At 44.3% G+C, this 25772-nt stretch overlaps 1 protein-coding gene across 4 annotated transcripts in view; it reads right to left on the bottom strand.

Annotated features, from left to right (window-relative positions):
• The window catches only part of PHACTR3 (phosphatase and actin regulator 3), a 115492-nt gene that overhangs the window by 4152 nt on the left and 85568 nt on the right, over window positions 1-25772 (bottom strand). For all 4 annotated transcript variants that reach the window (XM_068912343.1, XM_068912345.1, XM_068912344.1 and 1 more), the window contains exons 9-10: window positions 5115-5170; window positions 547-608 (exon numbers count right to left, since the gene is read on the bottom strand). In XM_068912343.1, coding sequence (XP_068768444.1) covers window positions 547-608; window positions 5115-5170 — 118 coding nt within the window. The remainder of the gene's footprint in view (window positions 1-546; window positions 609-5114; window positions 5171-25772) is intronic.

The following is a 25772-nucleotide window of genomic DNA, read 5'->3' as shown; positions in this document are numbered from 1 at the left end:
CTGTCAACTGCAGTCCGTGGTAGATTTTCTGTTTAAAGTTTGCAGGACCAGTCCCATTGTAAGAATTTCGATTTGGGCCTATCATAATATTTGGCTTATAATTCTAGTAGGGATTCCTAGGAACAGAACAATAACAATATCTAGTTCTGATTCTGACAATACCTTAAATGCAAAGAGAAAATTTATTGCAGGAGCACACCTGCTGCTCAGCAAGGAGTCAGCTCTGGGACCGACTGCTACAAAAAAATGAATAACTGCTTTCCTAGCAACATAGTTGCAAAATATGCAGTAGGCAAACAAATATCCATTTGCTGATTTAACATTTATAGGTAAATATTCTGTTACTCCTCTTGCTTCTGAGATATGATAGATGTTTGTTAAGTTTGTGTTTCCAGGTACCACTGTTTCAGAGGCTGCTGAGGATATATGTTAAGGGATGTTTGTGTAATAATGACCTCTATGACTGGTTGATGTAAATACTCTAGGTTCTTTCTTACTAGCTTTGCCAAACTTCTAAAACTAACAGAAGGTATTGCAAGATTTTACCTTTCTTGTCAGTCTCTGTTTGATTTCCCTTCTTTCTTCCTGTTCTGTTTGATCATTTCGTTCTGCAGAGAATATTAAAAAAAAGATGATTTTCTTCATGAGGAAGACTGGTAGTTTTCAAAGTTCCATGGGATAAAAATTATAGCACAGAGAAATTAGTAGCTATTTCTTGTCCATATTGTTAGCTCAGTACATCTCTCTGGGTCTCGGCTAGAACGTACAGCTACTTTTCAGTGAGGACAAAGTACTTGTGCAATGTCAAGCTTTCCTATGACCTAATCTCCAGTTCCAAGGAGATTTAGTAAGCAACAGCAGCCACACCAGCTCTTCAGATAAATTTTGGAAGGAAAAATCAAAATATTTCCTAATTAATCATTTGCTATCCTCCATGTTGCTGAAGCCGTTATGTTGCTACAGATGCTGAAAAGACTCATTGCAGCAGTTTCGGGGAAAGTATATTCTTTCCTGTATAACCTTATTCTCAAGCTACGTATTTAGATGGTCACGCTGACACAATAGTTATCTGTAACTTACATGCGTTTTCCCTCTGCTATTCAAGACATGTCACTTAACATTAGAACTTCTTTATCCTCATAGATTTTCCTTTGTAATGTTCTGTTCTACTAAGCCAGCTTGCTTTTGTGTGTTGTGCCTATTAACATTCAAGCCGTGATAACTCCTACACACTGGATCTAAAAATAGACTAGACTGCTGTAACATTGTGTGAAATATATCCTTTGCCTTGGGATACGAGTTAATGGCATTTCTATTTCTAGTACTATCTGTTACTAAATTAAGACTTGAGCCCATGACCTGAACAAAGCTGAAGACTCAGAGGAAAATGTTTAACCATTCTAGGATTCTCTAGATACTACTGTAAAGTATATTATGCCGCTTGCACTAGATGTTCTGAGTGGTAAAGCACACATATGATTTTTAGTATGCCTTAAAAAGAAACTAGAGCAGCAGATGGGTTTCCAAAAAGAATATTTTTAGTAATGAATTATTTTTCTCCTTTATTTTTACACTCGTTAGATTACACAGAAATACAGTGTTAAGTATCTATGTAAAGTAACATAGTAGTGCATAGCCACAACTGGGTATAGTAGAAATGTAAATCAAATGAATCTAAAATTTTACAATATGCTATATTACAATTCAGTGGCAAAGCATACAAATTTAAAACAGAGAATGTAACAGCTAAAATTAATGATCAGTGGTGACCAGTGATGATCTGTTATTTAGGTCTGGAATGTTTAAAAGGAGAATAGGCTTTAGAAAGTAGCATCTACTTTAAGATGTAGAGATGACCCACAGAAAGTTACTAGTATGCGTAAATCAGTTTTAATTTCACCCCTTGTACAGTCAATATTCATACATATATTTTTTTGTTAAGATAATTTTCTGTGGCATAGCCTCTTTCAAAATATGACTGAGAATTCTTAAAGAAAAAAAAAACACAAATATGCATTTCTAACCAAAAAATGTCCTTCAGAATTTTAATAGGTTAAGCATATATAGTGGCCCATTTCTATGAAACGTTCACTCAGGCTTAGAGTTTATTCCCAGCTTAAAGAAGATCCCAAATGTGGAAATACTTTTTTTTTTTTTTGGAAAAATAAATCAAGATTTGGTAAGAAGTACTACCAAGGGTGTTACAGAGCTCAAGCGTTATTAGAGGGAAAACAAGTCTTCCCATCAGCACCACTCTGCCTACACTTGGATCCATTCATTAGTGAGGGCTGGCTTTATAAATCTCAGTAGAGATATGCTCCCAATTATAAAGTGATCTGTGCAGTACTGTCATTCGTTTTCCTACTCTGTGGTTATTCAGGGAATTCTTAGCTGTGCGTGACACTGAAGCAATTCCTAGTGTTAAGAATGAACCAGGAATTGTGCAGTCTAATTTAAGAGAAGCTGCCTTCTTGAGCGTGAATGCCAGCTTTCTGTTGAAAGGAAGAACACGTGTGAACACCTGGGTGTCGATTTTGGTTCATATGGTTTTCATGCTCTGTGGTGAAAACAGCAGTGCTTCTGCACTTAAACTGAGAGGACTTAGAAGATCAGCAAAATTGTAACAAAGCATTGGCTTTATGTTTTCTTTTAAAGTGTTATTTTTATCTCAGAAACATCTCTCTGAGGGAAATAAGAACCATCACTTATTTTAGTCTTATTGAGATTTGTTTCAAAATAACATAATAGCTGCACTTAAGCACTTGCAATATGCATCTCATTGTGAAAGGTTTGTGCAAACATGAATTATTAGTCCTTAAAACATCTTCTGGGGTAGCATTGCTTCAATTAGCAATAGGTATTATGAACAGCAAAGATGTTAGGAAACTTGGGACCAACTGTACAACCTGGAGGAGGTTATACTGATTTCAGTGAAGTGTATTTTCAGTTACGGCTTTGCAAGGTCAGACCCAATACAGGTGGTTTTTGAATTCCATAACAATAATGTCAAATCCTTATTAATAAAAGAAGAGAATATTAATTTTCAAATTCACTCAAAGCTGAGTCTAGGGTTGTTCCCTTTGTCCAGCATTGTAAGATTACTACTGACGTAACTAAATGAGTTCTTTAAGAAGTTCTTTATAAGATACTTGGTTTTTTTAAATAATGGAAAAGATAAATTAAATAGAAGTAAGTGGCTTCTGATCTCAGCTGAACCTGTATAAAGCCTGAGCAACTGACCTGAAGTCAATAAATTTGCTCCATGCAGGGAGGTCTTTAAATAAGATACAAGTCTAGACCACTATGTGTAGCTGGCATGCAGGACATGTCTTTAATTCTGCATCATCTCTTTCTGCTTCATCTCTCTCTAAGCTCATTATATGAATGCGTTCAAACTTTTTTATTGTTAAAGCTGGTCAGTTTAACCCAGATTAAGGATGTAACCGGCATACTTCAAAAAGCAAACATGAAGGAAGAGGGTTTTTTTTTAGACGACATCTATTCTTCCTTATCCACAAAAACCCAAAGGAACAGAATTTCAAAGGAGATCTTGGGTACTGACTCTTAAAAAATCTGGTCCCACATGTTTCAGAATCTTGGGTTAATTCTTTTTCTTCTGGCTGATGACAAGCGAAGTTAGGCCAAGTTCACCCATTTACCTTTTCAAAGAATATATCCTGTTTCTCATTTAGCTATCTGCATGTGTCAAATATATCTAACTTAACCAGGTGCAATATACACATTAGAAGAGTATAGAAAATTCTCCCAAGTAAGTTGGCTGTAGAGCTCTTTTGTTTTAAAACTGAAATGAAATTCCCAGCAACTTCAATAACTATAGCAGAAGGTCTTTTCTATGAACTACTGAAAGGACAAATGGGTAATCTGAAACCATTTGGTTATGTTGCTGCTTTCCTCTCAGCTAGTGGTATTCGCCTAATATTGCTTGCTTTTAGAAAAAACTTATTTCCTAAGTAATTTTATATTAAAAAAAAAATAAACTTCCTCAATCTGAACCATTTGGAAAAAGTAACTCTGGTTCCCTATTTAACTGGACTATTGTCAAGGCAATGTTCTGCACTGAACGCTTGTCAAACACCTGAAGAAACCCTCAGATGAAGAACATCACTTTTAAGTTCTGAGATAATAGATCTAAAGTAACACAAGGTAGATAATTTTGTTTCTAGTGAATTATAATCATTGTAACATTTAAACCTGAATTAAATACTAAAAGCAGTCTTGTTTGTATGACATAAACATATGTGGCATTATGTTTTCTGCTTGTTCAGTGAGGAACTTTTTTTCACATCATTCTGGTTTTGACTTTCAACACCAAATGGACCATGAAAATAACAGCAGCAATATAGTTTTCCTTAAAGCAGACGGCCTTCCCCTTTCTCCTGTCTGAGACCCATAAGGAGACAGTTTCCAAGCTCTCTGTCCTTCACCTAACTCAGAGGATTCCTGACGCATCTAAAGAAAGGGAACGTGTTCATCCCCCGTCTGGTCCCCAGGTAAGAACACCTCTCTCTAGGAGAAGATTTGTCAGTGTCTGCTTTGCATTTATTTGAAAAACGTTGAGCAACAGTCCCCGGTAGCAGACAGCTGTAAGTGGCCTGGAATCCTCCCTCTAAATGCTCTAACATCTCCAAATGATCTCTCTTTGACTTGTCTTTAGGAAGGTATTTAATGATACGGCTAAATGGATTACCTAGGAAAATCACACCTCTACGAGCATGCTTCATCCATTCCTCTTTAGCCTTCATGGTTTTCAATGTTTGGTTTGCAATGATAGTCCAAATTCTTATTGCACTGCATGAAACTTGGACTCTACTCCCTTCTCGTACATCCAGAACAGTGTATTCACTATAAAAATATTTGAAAGCCTAAATTTGGACAAGTCCTGTAATATGCCTGTAATAAACAGCATGCCTTTATCCAAGTATAAATTCTGATTCCTGCAATATTTGAAACCCAGGACATGCACAAAATGAAAACTTTCAGGTACAGAAAATAATCCCAAGAATGAATGAATTTGTCTATGGAAAAAGAATATGTTACAGGAATGTAGTCACTGGTCTCAACAAATATAAAAAAATAAAGAAAAAAATACTCACGTTTAAGTATATTTCTTCTTTCTAGCTCCTCAACAGCAGGTCTTTGGCTGAGTCGCCTGCGGAAAAACACCAAAATCACATTTTGTACCATGCCTGTTCTTTGGAAAGTCTGCAGTATTCTGAGTTCTGGTTGGTGTTTTCCTCAGAGGGGAAAATACAAAACCCCTCTCCAATACTCAGGGAAAAAAGAAAAGAATCCTGGCCACAGGATGCTTTGTTGTTTTATTTTTCCCAAATGTCAGCAATGCAGGCAGAAGTTCTCCTTTAGTTTGCTCTGCTGTCTGTGAAATGCTTCCTTGTAACCTGCATCCTTTTTGCCATACTTTCCAGGCAGTCAGTTGAAACCAGTGCCATCCAGCAGTTAAATTCACTCTTGAGGGGGTATTTAAGGTGGTTATCAAATGAGTTTCATAGTCATCTTCTGGAGCTGTCACTGCTTCTATCTTTTAATGTTACGTAGCAGCAGGTTTCCTTTTTTCTAGTATCACCAGTGATGCATCCTGACAAAATGCAGACTTGCTAGAAAAAAAGCTTTCCTCTGGTTTCCCGACTACACGTCTAATAGACCAATCCAGCAGCTATCGTCCTGCCTGGTGCATAAAATTCGTGTGCTGCTCACAGCCTCATGCTGTCTGAACAGAGTGTCTTATGCAGTTTCACCTCCCCTTTCAGTAGTGCTGCCTCAGGATTGAGTCTTCAAATCATATGATCAGTGCCATAGCGATTTTATTCTGCATAATAAATGAGACTTCCCCACAAGACACTGCTAATATCTGCAGAGAATCTCAGGTAACTGAACCCCTCCCCTAGGCATATACACACATGCTGCATTTGCTGGCTTTCAAGTAATAATCCAGCAAGCAGATCCGAAAGAGTTATGCTGCTTTCTGGCCTGCATTCTGGCAGCGTTAAGGATTCTCGTTGTCTCCTCTCCGATGCATGTTACAAAGCTGGAGCCTGAAGTTCCAGAGACAAAAGAAATACTCAAAACAGGGATGGTACTGAAAAAAAACTGCTCCAGTAGTTATCCCTCTACTGCAGATAGAAAATAATGATTATGAAGTTATGTTATAAAAAAATTCTATATTATCAAGTACCCAAGAGATGAAAAATGCAATAATAGACTGTAAAAGAACAAGTAAAAGTATCTGATTATAATTTCTCCATATTTTTTTAAGCCTACCCAAATACACCTTCAGGATCAGCTCTGTATCCATACGTGTCAGAACAGCAGCTCAAAATATGAATGCCACTCCTTATCCTTTTTTAATTAATTTCTCTGAGATCACTGTGAAGGCCAAATTCTACTCTCATCACTGGTAACAGGAAGGTATCAGAACCACTCTCCCTCATTCACACCAGGAGAAAAGGCAGTAAACTTGAGACCAGACCAAGAGTTCTTTTACTTGGAAACACCCATATCCTAACTCTCTTCCTTCCTACCTAACCCTTGGTATCACCGATGGTTTTTTTCTGGGTCTCTGGATTTCTCTTCAGATTAATGTGCCAGATACTCCATCAGTGGCATCTGCAATAATCCCAGCTGAAGTGGGAATGATGCTGAAATGCCCTACTAAAGGATTTGAACATGTACTTTTAATTCCTCTCACCCCCTTCACTCCTCCCTCCTCACTCATTTCCCTGTATGTCTCAGAAATCAACTCTCTAGATTTTGTTTGAAAGAGATTAACATGCTTTTTGCAGTATAAATCATGGAAGAGTGACTTACTCAGAGGGTTTATCTGCAATTGAAGGGTCCACCCAACCTGCTGCTCACATGCTTCTGTATTTGAATCTTAATTACAATGCTTCCATGTGAGATTTATAGATTCTCCCAGAATCTGTACATTAGATTTCAGAGGCCCTCTAAACTGGGGGATTAAAAGCCTGAGAATGAGTAAAGCACTGTGAGAATATATGTTTATATGAATTCTCTGTATATTTTTATATATGTACATATATACAGACACATTACAGTATTGTGCTTAATTATTAAAATCTCATTTCCCTTTTGACATTGATAAGTATGGTAGGCGCTCAGAGACGATAACGTAGGTCTGTGCACACCCTCAGTTTTATCTACAACAAAAGGCAAATGCAGGAAAAGATGCACATATATACACACATGTACATGCAGGAGAGGGAATAATATTTTTTAGTATTGAATTTTTCAGAGATATGGACCACATTTTCCAGCTTTTTATCACAACCATGAAACTAGAATTGGTCTTCCTTAAACATAAAGTCCTAACGGGATTTCAGAAGCTGGGGATAGAAAGAAAACACCAAAACCAGTGAACATCATAATAAAATGATGAGACGTGACAACTCCAGTGATGCCTGTTGTTATCGAGGTGTAGGGACATTTTGTTTCTATCTGTTATATGATTTGTCCTATTCAGAAGAACCTTGTGTCTGCCTGGAAACCTGTCTCTGGTCTGCTTTGTCTGCAGCAAGGGTGAAGTCCCACAGTGTCCAAGCGCCCACGGGTGAAAGGGAAACAGAGAGCCGGCAAGGGTTAGCGACTCCAGAGGCCTCTGCCACCAGCTGCTGATCGTAATGAGGGGAGGCAGCTGGGAGCACGGCCCCACCAGGCTAACGAGGGCTTTGGGGGCTTCGTCTGCTCTTGGCTGTGCTGCAGGAAATCAGCCTCTGAGTGCTGAAACTTGGTCCTTTTACCCTGAATCACAAGCTGTTTAGGAGCTGTTTCCTTCAGGAGGGCTTTTCCTATGGCCGAAGACAAGCTTGCCCGGTCACAGGGCACGCTGCCTTTCTTGATGATTATCCCCCAGACTGAGAAACAGGAGTTTGTGCTGCAGATGTTTGCGGAGGCTGTGCAAGGAGAAGCCTGCCTGCGTGTGAAGAGGGAGGGGAGTGCGGCCCACAGGGCTGCTGAGCAGGTCCCATCCCGGCCAGCGGCGCCCACCACGCTCCCTGCTTCCTTGGGAGAGGAGGAAAAGCTCCTCTAGCACCCGTCCTCCTTGATACTGCCAAGTTCCCTTGAAACTCACCTTCACCTGGGCTACAAGTAAGCAAAGCACAAATGTGTCTCTGGAGTGGGGCTCCTGCTAGGTCAGGGCTCACCGTAGGGTGGGGGTAGTTGCAGGTCACCTTTGTCAAAAAGAAGTATGTTCCTCTTTAAGGGACCTCTTTAAGTAAGAGATTTTTTAGACTTATTCATATTAGAAATTTCTACTTAGGGGAATTGTACTCTGGGCACAGCAAGTCTCATCTTGCTGTCCCAATCTCCAAGTGTATGTTGGAGACTTATTTCTGGGTCTCTTTTGTGGTTTGTTTTTGGTTGGTTGGTTTTTTCTTCCTAAGCTGTTAACACACACAGTCCTGCTGCTTTCAAAACCAAAAAACGTTCCCCTTGTGCTGAGCTCTGTGCCCTTCTCCAAAAAGAGAGCGTCCTGTTTTGCAGAAAGGCGGTTCAGAAACTGCCATGGGCTGGGGGGCCAGGGTTGCTTGGCCTGGGAGGACGCCTCCCGTTTCTTCTCCCCGACGTGTTTGCAAGGGGCAGGTCATAAAGTGATAGAGACAGAGGCTCTAGAGAGGCAACGTCGTTCACATCTCTCGTGTGTTTAAAGAAAGCAAACCCCAGCAGCACGAAGATTAAAAGCAGACTTTGTGTCACGGCAGGGGAGCTGGCCGCACGCTTTTGGAGGACGAAGCGGGCACCAACCTGGGAGCAACCTTCGTGAAGGCTAGAAACTGAACCTCTAGTGGACTTTCCTGGATGATCTCCGCAAGCTTTGCCCAGAAAGGATTTTGGTGTAAAGACCGCAGGCCCTTTTGAGGCAGGGAAGTACAGCCGTGTGGAGGCCTGACGCCAGCATGAAGCCACTACACAGGCTGTGAGGAGCTGCCTGGGCCATGGAGGCTGCCTGGCCCCGCGCAGGGAAGATAGCGGAAAGGTGAGTCCAGCGGGGCCCAGTGGCCTTTGCTTTGTGTTTCTGTCGCCCCTTCATCCCGGGACAGGCATCGGCGGCTGGCTAATCTCAGTGAGGTGATTACAAACTCTTGTGGGATAGTTAAGGTAAAGCACCGTCTCTGTTGCATTGCACTAATGCTATCTTGTTGTTTGAATTACATTTAGATACTTGTTTTTAGCTTCTGGAAAGAGCATCTGGTTAATACTATTGTATTCTTCGGAGATATTAAAATCTAGATTTTGGTGTTTTTGCACTGTCTACTGAGGCAAGGAATGCTAACTCTGAGCACTTCCACAGAGCAAGCCGTTTCGGGATGTATCTTGAAAACTTTCTTGAAAACTCTCAAGTAACTTGCAGGCAAGTCCCATCTCTGTCCTGATCCTCCGTAGTATAAAAGCATGGACTATCACTGGTATTGCCACAGTCTGAGTGGCATTAACTGAGTATCCAGCTTAAGAATGTGCTTCCCCCCTAACTTGCACCAAAGGATGCTAAAAATAGAAGTAAGGGGAGCTTGAGCCACAGGACATCAGTTTAGCCAGCTCCAGCTGGCTTAGGAAAAGTGAGCAGAACTGGAGGCACCAATGTCACTGTCTTGTAAGTGGCTCTTGGAAACAGTTCAGAGTTTGCAGTTCAGAGTTTGTAAGTGATGCTTCAAGTCTGGATAGAGACCAAAGGGTTGAGTCAAAATCTCAGTGTTTTCTCATAATGGTAAAACAGTGACCGTAAATTCCTGGGGAAGTGGGGAACCACCGTTTCCTGGGTTTGGAAGTAACGACGCTTACTTACTACCTTTGTTCCATGCAAAGCAAACGTAAGCCTTCAAACTCCAAGCGTTCTTCAGCTATGTGAAGTTTTGAGGGGGTTCTCTTGTGTGTTTTTGTTTTTTTCAGATTCCTTCAAAATCTTTTTCTTTTCCCCAGTAATTGCTTGGGTAATTTGGGTCCAAGCGGATAACAGAGCAAGTGCGTATGTGTTGATCTCTCGGAGGCCAAAGACTTTGCTGACTCCGGGTTCCTGTGCAGCGTTACTCCTGAGGGTGAGAGGAGCAGGTCGTTGCCCGTTAGCTCGTGGTCGCTGCGGTCTGCGCGGAGACTCTGCAGGCGCAGCCACGTGCGCTCCTGCTCTCCGAGTACGTGTCGGGCGCTGAGAGCCCGCTTGTGGCCTCAGGCTGGTTCTTCTTTCCGTGCAGCGTGCCCATGTGAGTCCAGTGAGGTTCATGAGCGCTCTGCGCTAGCTCTGAGGGGGACGAGGCTCCATGCATTTCCCTTGATGCACGCACGCGGTGCATAATCACGGCAAAACAGGCTGCCCAGGGAGATAACGACCGCTGCCCCCACCAGCCCGATCGGTGGGAAAGTCTCCGCTGGCTCGTCTGATGGAGGAGGCTCAGCCCTCCACCGCGGGATTGCCGGTTTGAGGCCCAGCTAGGTAACGTGTTGCGTACATGCTCCTGTGCAGGCGCTGGAGCCAGCTTGTAGGGGAAAACCACTAATTGCTTGTCTCTTCTGGAGCAAGGGCACATGTTCATGGGCCTGGTGACTCTCACATGTGCCTGTGACTGTCAATCAATAGATTGATATTTACCTCTCACAGTCAGATTGTCTCTGTCGCATTGAAGGCAATGAATGGGTCTTAGGACCAGCTTTACGCCAAGGCTGATGATATTGGACTGTTACAGGTGACTGACTTCTCAGCACTCAAAGGGTTTGTGTGTGGTTAAGATTCAAGGGACTGCTATCAGGCAACGCACTGAAATGCCTTGCAAGCAGGAGACACTGCCAAGTTCCCTATCCTCATATTTAGGAGGTTGTTAATCTTGGCGGCTTCTGCCCTGCCCACTGCAGGGACCGCATCTCAGCAGCGATGTGCCATCTCTGGCGCTGCAGGTCTGGGCACAGAATAGCTGATGAGAGACAACCTGGGAACAGGTACAGCCCACCCGTATGCATATGGGGCTATGTCGACTTCCAGCCCCTAGGACCCAGGCGCTCCTCCCTAGCTCTTCTTAACCAGTCTGCAGAGGCTCGGGTCCAGACCTCGCAGACCCTAGCGAGCGCTCAGCAGAATTCACTGCAAGGAATTCTGCGTCCTTTGTTCATGGGATTCACTATCTGTCCCCTGAGTGTATTCCTTTGCTTCCCAAAAGTATTTTTGTACAGTGCTGGTTGCACAGTATCTACATGATATAGTTGCCTTAAAACTGCTTTTCTGTTGGGTTTGTAGTGGGAGCCAAAAAACATACTTTGGAATCCTTTCTCTGCTCTTCCCTAGTTAGGTCCATGTGTAACTAATAATCTTTCAAAAAGTGGGGGGCAGGGGGTTGAGCTGGACACGTGCACGCGCCCACGGACTCTGCGCTGACAAGTGAGCAATCAATCCAGGCCTCGCTAAGTGAGCTGCAGCCAGCAGCAATCACATTGATTTTTCTCTTGCGACAGGTAGTTTTGCAGATGGAACTGGGGGGGCTTTGGGGAGGGAAGGAGGATCCCGTTTGCAGGCGAGCTCCAGCCCCATGTGCAGAGGCACAGGGAGGAGAACGGGGAGTGCCATGTGCTGGCTCTGCATAAAGCATCTTGTATCTGCTCCCCGTCAGGAGGGAAAGGCTCTGCTTCTTGAGTTGGCACCTCTATTATCAGCACATCATGTACAATTCGACAAGGAGTTTATTTTCATCCTTCCTATAAGTAGTTGTGAAGAGAGCGTGTGCCAGGGCTTTGACTCACCCACGCACTGCACCGTGACAGTGCAGTGCTGCTTACAATGTACAATTATGGGTAGTAGTAAATCCTTGGTAGGAGGGACTTGCCTTTTAGAGTCTGTGCTCTGTGCAAAATTAGAAGGCAGGCTCTGAGACACAAACTTTTTTTTAACCTCAAGGTAATTTTGGAGCATGTAAAAAGTGGTAGCTGGGTGACGTGCCAGCAATTCCTGTAAAAGGATAAGCGTAGCTGCTGCCATTCTCAGACAGTAGCAGGCAAGACAGCAGTATGAAAAGGCTGAGCGGTGTGATAGATTCTGCCAGTTACATGTAAAAACTGTACTGCTTTAAAATTACCTGATACTTGTGTCTATTTTTCCCCATAAGCTATTTTTGCATGCAAATAAGAAAATTGCTTTTGTGTGTCCAACAGAAGATACTAAATGTATGCAGGGGCCAAATGTAGTGCCTTAATTACATATCTTACGCGTCTGTTTGGCCTTTAGCTCTGTCTGGAATTTCACGGCTGCAAATCAGCAAGTGCTCAGTTAATTATGTTGACCCTCACTCTCCCAGGCAATTACAGTTATCCATCACTATAATTTCTGTAATGATAGAAGCCCTACAATGAGGAGTTCAGATTTCAGTTGGAATAAAACTGCGTACTTGCCTACCATGACCCTTATACTGCAACCCACTGTCCCTGAGTGACCTACATCCTTGTGACAGGTTTGCTCTTGCACAGTGTTACTTGGTGATAAGCTCTGTATGGGCTAAAATACACCAACAGAGCCAGTATCTAATTATGTGAGAGGACTCAGATGGAGAAGGCTACAAGGTAATCATTATTTTCACCACCTACTGCATTTGTCCCTTGGTTTCATAGTTTTCTTAATGGGTGAGGAAGAAAAGCTAGACACAGCCGGAGGACAGAGTCTGTCTCTTAGTTCATGGACTTGCTGCAAAATTTGGTGAAGATGCTGAGCCGCCTTCTCTCTCCTTCAGGAGGCTTTTGACTCCTCTCCACATGCAATTGATGACTGTTGGAAGGTGTTAGGCACAGTACAGGCCTGGGCCTTGGCATAACATAAGGGTCTTAATTTTCAGTTGTGCTGTTAGTTAACATACGACGACTAACATGCCTAAGTTCTGGTGTAGATGTAATAGCTGGTTATTTCAGAACAGAAGATTTCTCTTCCAGCCACGCTCTCTCCTTTCCACCCACTCCCCCAGTCCATGGCTTAACATGGCTACTAGATAGTGGCTCTGAATTTTGGCATTTAGGCATTCGGGTGATGAAAGTACAACTGATTATCCAGCCAAAGACGTGCTTCCAGGCTATAGTTTGACGAGCATTTCTTTTGGTGGCAATGTCAGCCTGAGCAGAAGGACCACTTGCTCTCGCTTTTTCTTTGCCTTGCAGCTGGGCAAGGAACTGGTTTGGGGAAATCATCCAAGCTAAATATAGCTCAGCAATGATCATTGCTGAAAGATATGCTCTTCAAATAACAGTGCAAATGGTGCAAACACCCAGTGTAACTCCTGTACCGAAGGCTGATGAGGGCTCAAGGCTCTGCATTAAAATGTATGTTGAAGGGTCTTCCGACTGAAACCACACGCTGATTGTGATCTAGGTCACGCTACGCAGGGCACTGATAATGGTGAATGATGTCTCACTGCAAAGCTATAGGGGTTTTTTTTCTCTGAAGCAGCGGCAAAACTCTGGAGCTCTGTGTTGCCATGGCAGGGCGATGCGGGGGGGATCAGTGGTACGTGGCTCAGACTTACGCAGGTCAAGAACGATGTGGATTTTGTGTTTTAGGGCAAGCAAATAAAAGGAATGATGTAAATCCCAGAGGTTTAGTTCTTATTGCATTATATGTGTATTACCATTTATATTATTTAAATAAAGACATCTGTCACTGCTGAACTAATACTAAAAGCAACTCTGATAGCAACTGCTTGAGCAACAACAGGGGGTTTCCAAGCTGATCCCTAGCAGACCAGAAGCATGTTTTAGGCCAGTGGTAGGGACCTTTACTTTTTCAAGGGACTTCCTAATACTCCTAGTGGAAAAGCAATATGCTCCTTGGTGTTTACAGGATAGTGATATTATAAAAAAGGAAAAAATTAGATCTCAACTTTACTAAGAAACTGAGGCTGGGTTGCCAGCCATCCTTGAGCCCTGTATGAGACAAAGTGTCTGTTGGCTCATGACTTGTCTTCATAGGTAGCCACGAACACAATTTCTACCACCACAGGCCCTGAGGGAAGAGGGGCAGGAGGACCCGTGGATGGAGGAGGCCAGTGGCTCCTCCCTTTCCATTTCATGTTTTAGTCGGCAAAAATTGTACATACCCTGTATAATAGGTGATTATGAAATTTGGGAGGCTCTGCTACATGAGGCTCCTAGTCCAGGAGTCCTGTTGGCTGTGAAAGTTTGCAGCAAAGTTCACTTATAAATGGATGAGGGCAAGTCTTGAAAGTATGGAGCGATGGCTTTTTAAGGGTCCGTGTCACAGGCAGCGTTGTGCGTGTGCTCTGCGTAAATACGAGGTTGGACTATAGCACTAGCTACAGTTCATGGCCCATCAAATAAAGCTGCTGTATGTAGATGGCACTCACTGTCCCAAAATGTCTTGAGTTCAGATAGGACGCGTACTGTTTCACAGCTAGTTTTAAGATCCTGCAATACTGTGCACTTAACCTACAAGCAGTTGCCCTACAAACAGATGCTGCTGCAGTGTACCACTGTGGGATTTGGGTCACTGGAAGAAACCACAGCTGCATTTGCAGAGCACAGAACAAAAACAAAACTGCTGGTTCGCGTTGTTTGTCAGCCTGCCTCTGCTGACTGTATGTCAATTCTCTTCCACCCCCTCAATTAATGCAAAAGCATTTGAGACTGGCCATGCTGCTCGTGGGTACAAACGGTGGAGACTTTCCCCATGCGCTGTGAGCCCTAGAAAATACACTTCTCTGCTCCCTGTAAGCTGTGTTTAGATATAAGGGACCCTTTGGCAACCTGCAAAGCCTTTGAAGTAACAGATAGTCATCTGCAGAAATGTCTGCCGCTTCAAGGTGTTGCTTCAAGCAACAAGCAAGGATTTACCCAAGAGCTGATGGTATCAAGCCGTGTGAGCCCGCTAACCCAGCAGCTTCAAACCCTAGCAGGAGAGGGCATGCCTCCGTGCTCCGCAAACGGGCTCTATGCAGGCTTCACGCCGAGGGATAGCTTTCTTAATCGCTGAAGTAAATCAAGACAAACACAGTGCTCTCTTGGCTTTGTGTAATCCCTAAAGAAAAAACTAAATGAAAGTGATTCTTAAAATTGCGAATGCTTCTGGGAGAGACAGTCCCTGCATGACCGCACACCTGCTATTAAATTGCAGGAATCTCTCTGGGAACGCTCTCCCTGGCAACGCAAATACTTTCTAGTTTTCTGCTGTCATTCACCCACGCAGCATCTCCAAAAGGATGGGATATCCCTGCCTCCAGATAGCATGTCACCATCTGCTGTGCTATTTTCTGTTTCTCGCTTGCACATGCTATTGTTAGCCCAGCATGTTTCTGCACAGTGCTAGACCTACAGACCGCCCTTGTTATTAACCAAGGCTGACCTGATCTATGTGGTCTTTGCCCGCAGCATGCTCTGAATGTACGTCCTGCTGCTTTATTGCACTGCAATTTTTGTATTTTGTTTTAATCTTTTACTTTTAAAAATACCTCTCTTGAGGTTATCTTTTTTTCTTTCTTTCTTTTTAATGCAAAGACCATTCCTGCCATCAGCATGCAGAGCTTACTGAGAAATGCCATTGAAAACTCAAAAATGTGGCACAGGCACTGTGTAAGAGTCCAAGTCCCTTGGTCACAAAAACAAGAATAACTTTGTAGTTATTTCACCAGCGGATCTCATACTGCCCTAAAGAGCTGGTCTATGTGGTTATCCCCATTGTACAGAAGAGGAGACCGTGGCAAAGTGCTTGCTTGGAAAGCCAGACTTGCAGACTTACTCCAGGGATTTATTCATTTCCCACAGCCAAGGGTATTTTACTGATTCTTGTTTGGTTTTAAATGGGGCTGTATGTTGGGTTTGTCACGTGATGCCAAAAAGTGTGACGCTGAGCATTACATACCGGCTAACTTAGGCTAAAACACAGACAAGATCTGAGTTTAAAAATATGTCGTTCCGCACGTTCTGTGTGCTCTTCCTTAAAGTTTTTGGGGACCTTCCTTAGTTTGCTTTGGGATCCTGTGTTTAGTTATGATGATGTAAATCCAAAATAGAGGTTGCTGGCAAATTTCAGTTAGGATAGGAAGTGCAGAGCTTTCAAACCTTAGCTTCCTCAACTGAATACAACTTTAAGAATTTAAATATTACAAAACATTTCATACTAGCACAATCATCTAGTTCTGACTTTATTGCTATGATTTATTGTAGTACAATATATACTCTTTCTTACTGTCAAAGTGCAAGGCTGCAACACAAAATCTTTGAGGTCTTTGTGTTCCTGGGAAAGGACTCAATTTTACCAAATCTCTGCCTCCTTAGAGAGCAGCTTTTGGTCTGCTGAGTGACCCCTGGGATGTGGGGGAGCTAAGCAGAGCCATGTAAGCTGGCAGCGACCTTTCATCAAAACCAGGATAGGCCTTGTCTGGGTGCCAGTGATCTCCCATCATAGACTCTTCTTTTCTAGGCATTTCTAGCATGTTTTCTGCCCTGTGGCTGATGCACAGGGAGTTGGCAGGTGATGCTGTGTTTGGCCCTGGGGTCTGTCACGTTGGAGGGGTTTTCCTCCGTGTGTTCAAGCAGCAAGCGGGATGAGTTCCTGCACACGTGGAGGAAGGAGCGTGCGAGGCTCTGCCACGTACCCGCCGCACGTGAGCACCCCGGGGCAGCATGAGGACCGGGTCCCCGCTACTGCTCCGCAAGGGAACCTGCTGTCGGGAGGAGGGATGGGAGCTGGTCCCGCTTCCCTGGCTCCTGCCGGCTGGACCAGCCTGTGCACAGGGGGACAGGAAGGACGTGCCACGATCGGCACCAGCCATTAGGATGGATTAACTTGGTACTGTGATGGCAACTTTCAGAGAGGAGCGACGTGCCTCCAGTCCCCTAGCAAGTCCTGCTAACCCTGAATTTCCTACTCCGATCACCTTTGTACACCTGAGACTTGCATCTCCACACACCTATCATTCTCTTTTAGTTTTCTTCCTTTATATTGTAAACAGGCTGCAAAAAGATTTAACATTAACTATATGGTGCCTATAAATACAACTTTCCTGATGCTATACTAGTTGTTTGTTTAACCTTTTCTTGGGGAGGATTTTCCCCCTAATGGGTGCTATTTGGACGTACTCCAGCCATTCCCTGTGACAATTACCACAATAAGGTTGCAGGGTGGCCTGTCCCGTATGTGGCTTTGGCAGACAGCCTCTCACCCTAGCCTTGCCTCTTTGCCTCAGACCAGCTCTATGTGGAGGCAATGTCCCAAGGTCTGGGCTCTTTATGTTTTTAACATAATTTCTGAAAAACTAATGAAGTATTAATTCATTTATAATTTAATTCTCTTAATGAATGTGATCATTCAGAGTAAATGACACTGGCTGTTTATCTGTGAGCTGTGCAGTCTTAGTTTTGAGGGCTTTTTTCAACAGTGAGGCATTTATGTTTTTATTTTGGTGTTTCCATGTTGGCAGAGTCGTATTTTGTGTAGCTTTATGATAAGAAAATAATTGTCACATCTTTATACAATATTGGACTAAATAGACTGGAGGAACCTCTTTCTAATGCAGTTTAAGACTCGGATTTTACCAACATGCTGATTTTTCAAGCAGGTATGGTTCCTAGTTGCTTCAATACAGTTCTCTGCAAAAGTGGATTTTCCGCAGAACAAGGGCCCCAGCCTTGGACGGTGCTGATGCTTCTGCATGCAGTTGGGGCTCTCTAACAGTCTTCTCCAGAGTAAGCCATTACAGTGTCCTTCTAATGGTTGATGGGAAACCACTCAAATACTATTTGACACAAGTGCTTTGGTATCAGGTTTCAACACTTTTTAATTTCTCTGGCTAAATAGGTGGGCATGGATTGATAAACCTGGGAGTCCTTTTTGGTCTTTTAATGTGTGGCATGTGACAGCTGAAGAAGACCAAAGAGAACAAGGGTGCTTGCTAGGAAAGGGCATTCTCCTGAGCCTGAAGAGGTAAAGGGAAGAGTACTAGCCACTTGGATGGGAATCTGTTTTTCTGGATAATTAAATCAAAGGGAATTTGCAGAGCTCTCTGTTCGACCTCAGTAGTTTCTGAGCTACATGAGCAAACAGGACCCCCCCACAAGAGCTGATTATAAAGCTGCAGCTTGCCAGGTGGGCACAGGCAATGGAATCGGAAAGGGTTAGGTAGAACTACATTTAATAATTGATGACTGTACAATATTTATTAAGTAGTGTTTGATTAAAAGCAAAAACCTTCTGTTCTGACCTGTCTTCACTCCTTCCCACCTCCTGTTTTCTAAATATTTATTTTCTTCATTTTTTCATTCTCTAGCCTTCCTTCCCTAAGGTACTTTCATAAAGGTAGAAACTGCTCTGGACTGACACAGTTTTGCTATATGAAAGCAGCAAGCCCAAGGCTCTGATTCCTGGGAGGAATTAAGGTCTTGGCTTTGAGCCTGAATGAACCAGACTAATGGAGTTGTGCTCTGTGCAGCAGGAGGAGGAACAGGTAGGAAGTGTAGCAGCGTGCGGACAGCCAGCCACTGTACTGTGTTAACTGCAGTCTCCTTGGGTCACGTGCAGTGAACCACTGGGTTTGGCCAGTGCGTGGAAAAGAGTCCAAAACCATGCTGGAGTACTTCATGCAAAGGGGCAGATGACTCTCATCTGACAATGATGACCAGTGAATCCATGACAATATGCTGCTGTGATGTTAGCTGTATGCCCTCCAGCTATGGTGCGTGCAGACGTGACATGGCAGAGTAAGCAAGCTTCATGCAGTCCCTTCCCTTCACCCATTGAAAAGGCACATTACAAATCTTGCGAGAAGTGAATTCTTACTGCTTGGGTATTCTGCGATCAATTCACAGCAACAGTCATGGTGAAATTCATTTATGCTCAGTCTACATATAAAGGTGGTTAGTTTAAAAACAAACAAACAGATTCCCCCCCAAGACCCCTGCTTTATATATTGTTCTTCTATGATTTAAAGTGGTGAGTCTGAAATCAGGTATACTAAAACTGAAAAATATGCAGCCAAGCCCACTTCTGACTCTGAGTTTGCTTACACCTGTCTGTAGTTTATCACACACAGCCTGTCCATCCCATATCTTGCTCCCATTTTAACTGCATTGAAGTAAGTGTTTGGCATTAAGTGCAAAAAATATTCTCCTGAAATTCATGAACAGTTAAAAACAAAACAACAAGCCCTAAGTCATCTTAGCAACACAGGGACCATCCCCGCTGGCGGTGAGGGTTTCCACTGCGAATGCCTGCATCCCCGCTGCACCCTTGGGGCATCAGTAGCTCACGGCTGCTCCAGCACCTTGTTCTGCTTAGAGGGCTTTTTCATAAAAGAGCACAAATGGCCATGACGACGAGAGCAACCTACTTTGGCCCCTATTGATTAACCTCTGCAAATTAAATTAATTTCTTTCTGTAATTACTTGTCCTGTGGATGCAAACGAGCTTAAGGACCTGAATCATAAACCAAAGTGAAGTGTTACAGACTATTGGCTTTCTGCACCTTTACATTTTGTTTTATGATTGGTTTGTCTCACAGCTTTACAGGTCTACGGCCCAGATTTTCGGGCATATATAGATGCCTAATTCCTAAAAGAATCTGAGCCTAAGCACATGCCATTACTTGTAGACAGATGGGCAGGGTAAAAGACATGCACCTTTTTCTTCCCCAAAATATTTTTCTTTATCCCATTACACTTGCTTTAGCAGCGTTTTACATAATTGGGCTCCCTTGTGGTATATTACAGCTTTCTGAACTTTTTTTTCTAGTTTCACATGTGCCCTTTATGCTACAAGACCCATTTGGCGAATTGACTTTGTGTCCTGGGAAAGGCCCTGGATATTCCTGTCTGTGCTTACATCTGCTGCTTCGCTCTTCCCTTCCCTGCTGTGCACTGACCTGCTGCCCTTGCCTTCGCGGTGCCATGGGAAATGTCTGACTGTGAATTCCTGGCCCTGGAGCCAGGGAAGTGGAGCAGAGCAGCACAAGGGGTTTGTGCCTTCCCCCAGGAAGCTCTCATCAGCCGTGCCTCCGTCAGGTGAAACTTTCTTATCCCCAGGCAGAACCAACTGCCCTCTGCAATGCACTCTGCTTCCTCCTGTTTGCACCGGCTGAATACCCAGTGCTTTTAACTATAGTGGCTTTTAACAATAGTCGCATCCTTAGAGATGCAAGCTTGCACTGAAAGCAGGTTTTAGTCCTGTGCCACAGTTAAAATAAAAAAACTAACACACAAAGCTAAATCCTCCCCGTTGCAACCCTTCGCAAATAAACTGGTGTGGTCAAAAATTTTTGCCAAACATCTCATAGGCTAAACCGAGACAGCAAATTGCTCTTCTAGTTCAGCTGCGGATTGTAGCCCTTGCCCAGAGCTGACAGGGTGCTCAGTAATTAACTGCGGGTGAGCTGTGCTTCATTACAGCAGCAAGCAACCCGCTCTGGTTGGAGAGCGTCTGTCTGGAGGGTCTGTTACAGTGACACGCTCGCGGGAGCGGGGTTGGGTTTGTTGTTTGCTCACCAGGGATTTGCATTAATGAAGTTCATCTTATTTTTGCAAAGATAGTAAATAAAAGGGAAGAAGGCCTACCATTCTCCAGAGCTCTTCAGCCCTTAAGAGCAAGGGACAGATGAGTCAAGTGTGCCTGGTACAGATGTACTTGAACCTCTTCCATGCATTTATTTGAGCTGCACTGCAGCTCCCTTGCACCTGAAAAGCACTGTAAACAGGCGTACAAACTGGTTTATCACTTGCAGAGCTATGAGCAAGACTGAACTTTCTCCCCTTCCTGATTTTTTTGTTTGTTTTTTTTTAAATCCTTGGAGACTGTCTCTGGGTAACTCGGGAAGCAGACACCAAACCTCGGCCTTCTCGACTGCAAGGCCAGTGCTGTCTGTCACAGACCGGGTGCACAACAGGGTTTGCGACGGCATGTCGCTGCCTGCCGCCAAGGAAGGACACGGGGAATGTTAATGCCTGTGGGGTCCAGGCATCTCGGTCCTGAAGGCAGCCCTGAGAGTCTCAGCCATTGCTTGCACCGGCCCCGTCCCTCTTCGCCCTCCTCCCCAGTTCAGCTCGACAAGCTGAGCCTGTGAAGAAAGAAGGACAAAGCACCCAAAAAAAAGAAAAAAAATCCAAACCCTCAAGCAGCACCAGGCTTAGAAGCACTCGGGCACTGTGCAAACTGTTAACGTGATATTAGCAGCACCCTGCAGGAAGCACCCTGCAATATAGTAGCATCCCATGCAAATCCACAACAGCAAGCCCTCGGGCAGAGCCCGCTGCCGGCGCCTGGTGCTGGCGAGCGCCGGGAGCGGAGGCTCCCTCGGCTCAGGCGCGCCTGCAGCGTTCAGCTGTAGCTCTGTCTACAGCTCCTGTCGCGTGCTGGGAGCTGGGGCTTTCACAGGCGCCCACGCCGGGCGCTCCGCCGTTATTTTTAGCAGCGGCGACAAGGTTACCGGGATGATTCCTGGCAAACGGGGGGGACGGGCATCAAATCGTGCACAGCTAATGAGCGGCGCCAGTTGATCTTTTTTTTTTTTTTTTGTGCCTGCTCCTACCTTTCTGTCTCTGGAGCAAGTCTGTGTCAAGGCTTCCCAGCCAGCCTGAAATTATGATCCGAAATGAGGGCAGATCCTTGATTTCTAGTTCAGCTGGCTGGAAGGGGAGTTTGAGCATGGTCTGAGCTTCATCTACAGGTCTCAGTAACGTCCGGGTGACTTTAGACCAGCCTCTGAAGCGCGCCCAGTGCCGTATCTGCTTAATCTTTTCTGCATTAGGGTCCCTAGCAGTTTTGGCCCTCTCTTTGATCAAGGTCAAATAAAACATTGCCTGAAGCCCTGTGAATTCAGCCCAGTTCGCCAGCGATTCTCCCCGTCTGGAAGGCCGATGCCTTTCCAGCGAGCGGAGCTGCAGGGAGACGCCGCTGCGCGGGGGGGTCACGTGTGGCCCTCGGGAGGCTGCTCGCAGCCTTCGTTTTGCGGATGGGTGTCATTTTTACCTCTGCGACCGCTCTGCCTCGAGCGGTCGTGCTTCGCGCTCTCGGGCTGCAAACCCGAAGTGCTGTCCCGCGCGCTGCCAGCTGCGCGCCCCGGTGGGAGAGGCGCCCAGCGGCTCTCGTCCAGGTGCGCCCGTAGCGGCGGCTGCGCTTTCCAGCCAAGCTAACTCCAGGAGCCTCCGGGCAGCGCTAGACGTGCTCTTCCTTCAGCTTACCCTGCCAAGAAACATTGCCCCAGCGTGACCCGCTTCCCCCCGGCAAGCTTTTCAAGGTGGTAAAGCTCCGTGTCAGGTATTTGAGTTTTGATTCCTATCCAGGCCCGCAACGCTCTGCTGCTTGTCTTGCCTGGCTCCTTTTATGCCCACGCTTCTGCCTCTGGATTCCTGTCTCTGCGGTCTCTTAAGCGCTGCCTAACGCAGCGTGTCTACTTATGCAAACGTTCGAGGAGGTGAAACCGAACGTGAAGTGAAAATTACAAGTGTAATCTTTTTCCCAAGAATTCGTGTTTTCATTGAAACATTAAGTAATAATGGAGTGTCTTTAACTGTGGTTGTACAAGATATACTTGAGAAGTACCAGCCACCCAAGCAGTTCAAGCTTTAACTTTCTAAACAGTCGGGTATCTAAGTCTAACTAAACAACCTTTTCCTGCGTCACTCTCCAGTCTAGCAACTATTTCACGCCTACCAGGTTTCAGTGTAAATCCCTTCTAGAACAAAATGTGTCTGGAAGGCAGAAAGCAGTTATTGCAAATAATCATACTTGCAAATGTCTTTTCTGCCTCTTGACACAAGGAGCTCTCAATCCGCTGCATTCTGTCGAGGGCTTGTTATCTGCACTCGGCGCACGCAGTAACGGGGAACGAGACCTGTCAGGCGCCTCGAGCTTCAAAATCTCAGTTGTCTAATGCACAGGGGACTATTGCAAGTGCACGCGATGGCCTGGGGCATTGGGGATGCAGGAACTGGCAAGGGAGAGCATCACCAACAAAGGAAATCTGGGGAAAAGGGAACACTGCCGTTTTGGATGGAGGAGGAGGAGGGAGACGTGCATGTTTCCACGGCAACAAGTAGGCTAATTTGGCTAGGAGCGCAGAGGATGGGAAATACACCTTTCAAAATCAGCAGTGCAAATACACGAATACTTGATTCTGTACTCCAGCTGCTGTCAGTCAGTAATAAACCTGAAGCCAGTGGCCATACGCTGCTGTGAAAGTAGAATCTGGCTGAGAAGATGCAGCAGAACTCCTTGCTTTCTCCTTTGGAAGAAATGAGCAGGAAAGTGAAGAAAAAGAGGGGTTTTAGCTTTGGTTGCATAACCGCTCATCACCATGATAGCGGAGAGATGGCTTTCTCATCAGATTCAAAACTACTGTTGAAATGTCTTACAAGCAGGACTATTTCAAAAAATACAGCGGTTTTGAGAAAATGCTGTTCTTTTGTTCCCCGTTTTTTTTAAGTTATTAGACGCTGTTATTCAGTATCTTTTGCACATTATGTACGTCAGCACAGCTTTCCCTCCAGACTCCAGAGCTAGGCTATGTTAGCTGTGGGACTGAGACAATTTGCTAGACAGCTGTAGACTTTCAAATCCCTACAAATGCTGTGTAAAATATTGATCTCGAAAATAACTGCCTGTTTACTTGCTATTCTTACACAGACAGCCATCAAATAACAACTCACTAATCTGCCTGTACATTTTTCCCTTGTCGTGTGGGATGACAGCTCTATCATCTAACGGTACATGTCGATTTGTAGCCGCGCAGGCAAGTCCCGTTGCTGTTATCAAAGTGCTACCGGTGCAGCAGTAACAGCAACGTGCTCCAATATGCACAGGTAGTGGCAAAAGGAGAGAAAAGGCTTTTTTGCTGAATCCCAATTTCCTGGCAATAATTCACACCTGAACAAGTTGCCAGTAAGTTGCTTTATAGACTTAGTTGTCTTCACGCCTAAAGAGAGATTAAGCTGCACAAGTTCCAGTAAAATGGATGAATTTGAAGACCTCAAGGTCTCATCCAAGATTTTCACTCTTACCAGCCTGGCTACATTTCCGTGCTGCTGCTAGGCTGTGCACTGAGTTGGGGTGGTCTGGCTACTGGGCGGTGAGACCTAGTCAGTCCTAGTCACAAACTCTGGGGGGATATCTCGCAGGCTTTGACTCTTTGGCCTTTACCAGTATTTACCATTTTTACATTTTTTGGACACATGCTTGCTTTTCATCGCGTAAATATTTTCCTGCATGCATCCGCCACCTGAGTTCGTTTGCATGGTCATGTTCTATTCCGGTGGATGAGCTGAGCTGAGCTGAGCTGAGCTCTGCCAATGCACATATGCGCTGGAAGTTGTGTGGGAGATCGCTTCCAATCTGTTTTGCCATTCCAGGCTATTCCAGCAATCTCTGCACCGTCTGTTCCCCAAGATGTGCTGAACCTGCTGCGTTCTGGGATGGAGGAGCTAAATGAAAGCGTGTCTTCCAGCACTTGCAACAAAGATGGCTTTTAGCCATCTTCTAGACACTACCAGTGAGACTAATAGCCACCATCACAGATTTTTCCATAAGACCATAACAGACCGTATGAAAGTTACCTTCGCTACATTGATCTATACACAGTATATATTTCCTAGCATCTAATGATCGTCAGTAATCATCAGTAGAGCAGTTTCCTTCTTAAGTCATTGTACTAACTAATACTTGGCTTCAGGCAGGTCTTCTTTAAAATAATTTTCTATGCCCGTTATTAAGAAAGTTAAATGGTAAACAAAGAGAAGGGGATAAAGCCTGTAATTATGCCACTTCATGCTGCAACTCCATCAGACCTTTCAAATGAAGAAAAGTCAGACTGCGCTGAAGTGAGATGTGACTTTCCAGGCATTTCAGCAAAAAAAGGTGTGGCTGAGCACGAGATAATCTTCTCAGTGAATAATCTGTGCTGGTCCAACTTGGTTTAAGGATGCAATGGAGTGGAAACTATTTTTTGTGTTATTTTAGAACCATAAAATCAGGCTCCTGACTTATGAAGATATTTCACAAGCAATTGACTGGTCAGAATACTAGAATTAAGAATATCAAAGTACAGCCTGAAATATTTCCCTAAAAATGAGTATATAAGGCTTGCAAGGTCAAGATGATAGAGACCATAGTCAAGGTCCATGATACTTTCCTTCCTAGGATGATGGGTATTCATGTGGCACATCTCTTAATGACTTGCCCTCACTGTAACTCTTGAAACCTAACATCAATTGTAATATGGTATTTTTCTGCCTGTATGGCATGTACATTTTTTTTGTGACAGGGACTGTCATCAACATTGTCTTGTGCAGTCACTGGCACAATGGACAGTTCTCCTTTGGGTGTAAAGTGCTGCTATGTTACAAGGGATGAAGAGCAGCAATCACTGAGTATGGAGAAAGGGCATTGCTCCATTTCTGTCACCAACTTTGCAGGAGTGTCATGAGGTGCACCTGAAATCAGGTTACTGTGTGCATTTGGCAGCTTGTTTCTTAGCTGAGAGCAAGTGTGGTGATGGTGGTGACGTTCTCTTCAGTAAATGCTGGTCTGCTAGGATCTGCGCTCTGATCCATACGTGTGCCTCTCATTCCCTGTCCCCTGAGGTAAAGTTTAATCAAATGCACACATGAATGAGCTAGCCTAAATATCAATAAATGTTTCTTTCAGAAGAGGCTTGAGATATTTAATATTTAATAAGTCTGGAAAATGAACTTCTGTTCATGTTTCCCAATATGATTCCAAGCATTTTGGCGGTGAGCAGTACTCACTGTCCCAGTGTGGGCAG

This window comes from Struthio camelus, chromosome 18 (assembly GCF_040807025.1).
Source record: "Struthio camelus isolate bStrCam1 chromosome 18, bStrCam1.hap1, whole genome shotgun sequence".
NCBI classification, from domain to species: domain Eukaryota; kingdom Metazoa; phylum Chordata; class Aves; order Struthioniformes; family Struthionidae; genus Struthio; species Struthio camelus.
This window is presented reverse-complemented; position numbering and strand designations above follow the sequence as displayed.